General features: G+C 39.2%; 1 protein-coding gene across 4 annotated transcripts in view; it reads left to right on the top strand.

The window, feature by feature from the left end:
- LOC109923569 (LIM domain and actin-binding protein 1) overlaps positions 1 to 5568 on the top strand; it is a 134822-nt gene that overhangs the window by 27127 nt on the left and 102127 nt on the right. For all 4 annotated transcript variants that reach the window (XM_048618805.1, XM_048618807.1, XM_048618804.1 and 1 more), the window contains one exon: positions 1260 to 1395. In XM_048618805.1, coding sequence (XP_048474762.1) covers positions 1277 to 1395 — 119 coding nt within the window. In that variant the 5' untranslated portion in view covers positions 1260 to 1276. The remainder of the gene's footprint in view (positions 1 to 1259; positions 1396 to 5568) is intronic.

Below are 5568 nucleotides of genomic sequence, written 5' to 3'. Positions count from 1 at the left end.
AACCTCATCCCGCCCCCTTGACCTGTCCGTCCTCCCTGGACTGACCTATCCCCTTCCTAACTCCCTACCTACACTCACCTTTCCTGGCCCCATCCCCGCCTCTTCGACCTGTTTGTTTCCTCTCCACCTATCCTCTCCTCTATCCCTCTTCTATCCGCCTCCCACTCTCTCCCTATTTATTTCAAAACCCCCTTCCCCTCTGATGAAGGGTCTAGGCCCGAAACGTCAGCCTCTCTGCTCCTATGATGCTGCTTGGCCTGCTGTGTTCATCCAGCCCTGCACCTTGTTGTCTCGGATTCTCCAGCATCTGCAGTTCCTACTATCATTAAATGCTGTCTGCTGAGACAGAATGCACAATTAATCATTGTTAGGACTTTTTAAAAATTTGTCAATTATTTTCAAATGCAGTAATAAAATATTCATAAAGACCTCTGACCTGTTAAAAGACTAAATTAGGCACTAACGTTAGGCTACCCAGATTTCTAAATGTCAAAGCCAGGAGCCATTGAAATCCCTTGGTAAGGCAGGGCTCCGTGATGATATGCATGTTGCACTTGCCAACAGCAGGAGATTATGGGAGGAATGTTGGCTGTCATGTGATGACATCTCCCAGAATATGTCCAACCAGAGTTGGCAACCTTGTTAATTTATTGAAGACAGCAGTTACAAATGACAGACTTCCATTTCAGTAATATTTCTGCCCCATTTTCTTAAAACAGCTAAACAAAGGCTTCATTTGTTAGAAGATCCCAGCCTCTATTCTATTCTAATTTTATTATTCAATATGCAAGGATCAAGACCAGTCTCGATTTAAAAACCTTGTATATTTCCATTTGTAGGTAACAAGGTGTAGAGCTGGATGAACACAGCAGGCCAAGCAGCATCAGAGGAGCAGGAAAGCTGACGTTTTGGGTCTGGACCCTTGTTCAGTTCCTACTATCTCTAAAAATGTTAGTAGGATTGTTCTTCAGTGAATTCTAGTAAAGTGTTAGTTTCATTTCAAAGTACGGAGCTATGTTTGTTGGGTAAATGCTTGGAGTTTTGCTGAACCATTTGGATCAACCGGGATCTGTCACCCACACTCCCTCTCTGGTTTGATTGAGTATCTTGGAATATTTTACTATACAGGTACAAGCTGTTGGTGTAATCCCTTTGTGTGTGCCAGTTGAGTATTTTTATTCTTAATTCTGTCATTGTGTTTGTATAGCAGTATCAGTGTTATTTATGTCATTACACACTCGTTTTCCTTTTATATGCAGGCAAACCGAACGAGGACATGGAGCGATCACCGTTCACTAGAGGGCAATGGGCCTCTCAATCCCTGCGAATTACTGCCAAAGAGCTGTCTATAGTTAATAAAAGGGGAACGGCGGCTCTCAGGGAACGTTTTTCTAAGTAAGTATATTAAATAGAGAAGATAAATAGCTTTCTAGGTAGGCAAACGTTGGCTGTCACTGTTCTGCTTGTGTGCCATGTGATGTTTTGCCATTTGACCCTCTTAGGAATCTGTATGTGTTAATACAGATCTGAACCTATAGGTTTAAACTGAAGGGTGCTGTTTTCCCAAATCGCAAATGGTTGAAAACCCTAAACCCAGATTCTCATTGTCATGTGCTTGCACCTCGAATTTTGCACTAAGTTTCCATCAACATGCACAGCTAGAGTTGGCATTGGAAATAGACCATTCGCTGCACTGTTTGGTGAGATGGCAACTTTATGGTCTTTACCCTGTCAAGATGAAGGGAAAAACAGCACAGAAAGGTAACTTTATCATCACTTAGCAGCATTTTCCTGTCCCTGTTGAGCACAGTACTGCATACCATTACCAAGATAATCATCAGATGCTTCCTTTTTGAGCATCTATGGTGCTTGTATTTTTTGACTCCAGTAATTCAGAATGTGTGGCATCTGGGCTCCATGTAATGTGTAGCCTGTTCAGATGTTGAAATGGATTTTGATTATTTTCTTGCAACAAAATTTGGAAACGTATCAATCTCCAAAACATGTGTTGTTTCATGAAGTTGTCATGATATGATCTCTATGAAGACAGTTCATGTTTTAAAAGACATTTGAACACCCAGTGATTTAAATGAAAGAAATTATGCCGCAAAGTTGTGGTTTTAAACAAAAACTTGATACACAAAAATTAAAAACAAGTACCCGAAATGTCAGCCTTCCTGCTCCTATGATGCTGCTTGGCCTGCTGTGTTCATCCAGCTCTACACCTTGTTATCTCAGATTCTCCAGCATCTGCAGTTCCTACTATCTCTCTCCACTACTAATGCAGTACTGTCTTAGGTAATTTCCTTATACTTACTAAGTTGAAAAGCACATTAAACACATACTTTAAGCTAAACTCTTCATCTGAAACTTTCCTTTTTTTACTTTGTTTCTCTCCTCTCCTCTTCTCTTCTCTCCAGAAAGCCTTTGGCTAATTGTCAGGCTCTTGAAGATTCCTGTACTTCCTTGCGACAAACTCCATTTTATCCCACAGTTGTAAGGTCTGGGACTTTACAAATGAACATAGGAGGAGGATAGATCATTCAGCCCTCAAGCCTGCTCTGTCCTAGATCATGGCTGACCTCTATCAATTGTTGATCAATCTTTACCTTGAACATTAATCAACAATGGTTTGAGCTTCCACAGCCCCTTGGAGTAGAGAATTCCAAAGATTCACTACTGCAGGTACAGTCTCACCCAAGTTCTGTGCAACTTAAACAAGATATCTTTTAATCCTGTATTCAAATCATCTTGCAATGAAGGCCAACACATCATCAGCCTTAATAAAGAGAAACTCAGCAGGGCTGGCAGTATTTGTGGAGAGAGAAACAGAATTAATGTTTTCAGTCTAATGTGAATCCTATTCCAAACCTAGTTCTATTGGACATGAAATGTTAACTCTGTTTCTCTTTCCACAGGTGTTGCCAGACCTTCTGAGTTTCTCCAGCATTCTCCTTCTCTCTCTCTCTCTCTCTCTCTCTCTCTCACTCACACACTCACACACTCACACACTCACACACTCACACACTCACACACCCCCGACACACACACACACATGACCCCCACCCCAGATTTCCAGCATCAGCAGTATTTTGCATTATATATCACTTGTTTTCCTAATTGCATGCTGTAATTGCCTTTCAGCTTTCAGTGACTAATGAACAAGGACACCCAAGTCCCTTTAAGCATTAAACTTTGCAATCTCTTGCCATTTGAGAAATATTCTGCACTTTTGTTCCTCTTGTCAAAGTGGATAACCACAAAATATTGTGTTCCACCTGCCATTTTCTTACCCACTCCCTCAGCTTGTCCAAATTTCCTTGAAGCCTCTGCAGTGTTCTCTCAACACTCTCTCTTCCAACTAGTTTAGTGTCATCCACAAAACTTGGAAATATAACATTTTGGTCCTCACAGCGAAATCATTGATGTAGACTTTGAACATATGGAGCCCAAAAAGTGATCATTGTGTCTCCTACTAATCACAGCCTCTAAACCTGAAAATGACTTTTTCTTTCTGTTAACCAATTCCCAATCTGTCCCAGTGCATTACCCTCTGTTGCTTGTGCTCTAATTTTGTTTATTAATCTGTGTGGAACCTTTTTATTGAAATCCTTCTGAAAATCCAAATACACTTCCAGTTCTCATGCTTGATACTTTTTTTTTGAGCTAATAGAATCTTTACCTTTTTGTTTGCCATGGTTGATTCCCTTTGTCTCTTGTAGCTTTTCTTTGTCTTGAAAGGCATGTATGTTTGTTGCAAACCATGTGCAAATTCTTTTAAATACAAACCATTGCTTGTCTTATTAACATAACCATTTTGATATATTTTTCCAATCTTCCGTGACAACTTGTCCTTAGTAGTTTCCTTTTCTTCAGATTTAAGACCGCAGTTTTGGATTGAACTATGTTGGTTTCAAATCTAATGGAAAATTCCAGCATGTTTATTATGGTCAATCTTGTCTCTAAAGGTTCTTTTTATAATAAGATTATTAATTGACTCTTTCTCACTGCATAATACTAGATCTAAAATAGCTCGTTCCCAGTTAGTTGCTCAACATACTGCTCCAGAAAACCATCTCTTACTATTTGTTCCTAGAATTCATGTTCATAAGACTTGCCAGTCTAGATGTAGGATTACTGAATTACCCTGGTTACATGCACCTCTATTTTTCTCATTTATACTGTGCCCCACACTTTTTATAGGCCACCAAACAATAATGGTGAACAACTCCAACCAATGTTTTATGTTTGCTGCCTTTTGCTGTTTCTTTGCCACATCCAAACAGATTCTGCATCATCATCTTCCAATCTAATATCTTGCTAATACATCGATCCATCCCTTATGATCAGTACTACCCTACTTCATCTCCTTTTTCCTTTTTTTGCTGGTCCTTCCTAAATGCTGAATATCCTTGAATATTCAGTTCCCAGCTTTGGTCACCCTTCAGCCTTGTCTTTGTAATGGCAACTATGTCATACCCGTTTACTGATTTGTGCTGTCAATTCGGTTACCTTGTAAACACTGCATGCATTCAGATTGAGTACCAGTTTCATTCTGCCTTTTTAATATTGTGTATTTTGACTGATTGCATGTTTGTTTGTCTTTTCTACTTCCAGGACCAGCTTTTTTCTGTCCCTATCTGAATTCCCTCTCCGGTTCTCATCCTTGACAAGCTATTTTAAGCACTCCCCTCCTCAGGAGCACTAACAAACCTTCTTGTGAGAATCTTTAGTCCCAGTACCACTAAGGTGTAACCTGTCCTCCATTTACAGGCCCTGCCCCATTTGTCTTATAACCAGTCCTAATATTCAAGAATTCATAAGAGCTTTCTTGTATACCATTTCTCCATCATGTGTTCATTTGTTTAATCTTATTATTTCTGTACTCACTAGTGTGTAGTATTAGGAGTAATCCTAATTTGCCTTCAAGACCTCCGCTCTTTTTCTATTTGTGTTTAACCCTCAAAGTTCCCTCGTTCTCATGGTTCATGTCCAGCCACGCTCAATAACAAGCTGTTGTCATTGTGCTGCTGACTCCTGCTTAAGCTTGAGACTGATTCACAATCCTATATAATGACTTCTTTTTTAAAAAATAGAAACTAATATCCTACTTTCAAAACAACCCCTTTTGGTTTTGTACCCGTTACAAATAATTTATATCTCTAATGGAGCTTATAGCCCTTTTTCCAGATTTGCTGATCCCACAGTGGAATTCCTTTTTGTTTACCAATGCCTTTTAGCCTATTTTTGATAAGTGTCAACCTTTTGGTTGTTTTGCCAATTTGAGAGGGATCATGCTTTGTTTAAGTGTTCTCGCTTCCGATCTTGACCTCATTAAATAAACACTAAAATATAATTATTCTAGGTTTGTTTATCACCTCCTCTACCAAATATTTCTATTTTAACACCTTAGGCATTAAAGTTTTACATGCAATTTAGTCTACAAGTTACATTTCTAAAATTGCAAGTTTAACTGTAGACAGATGAATTATGAAATTAGATGTTAAGAATCAACAGGAATACTGAGGGCTTTTGAGAGGGGACAAAAATGAAAAAGTAAATAAAAGG

This window comes from Rhincodon typus, chromosome 41 (assembly GCF_021869965.1).
Source record: "Rhincodon typus isolate 14 chromosome 41, sRhiTyp1.1, whole genome shotgun sequence".
Classification (NCBI taxonomy): Eukaryota; Metazoa; Chordata; class Chondrichthyes; order Orectolobiformes; family Rhincodontidae; genus Rhincodon; species Rhincodon typus.
Note: the sequence above shows the minus strand (reverse complement) of the source record. Positions and strands in the feature narration are given on the sequence as shown.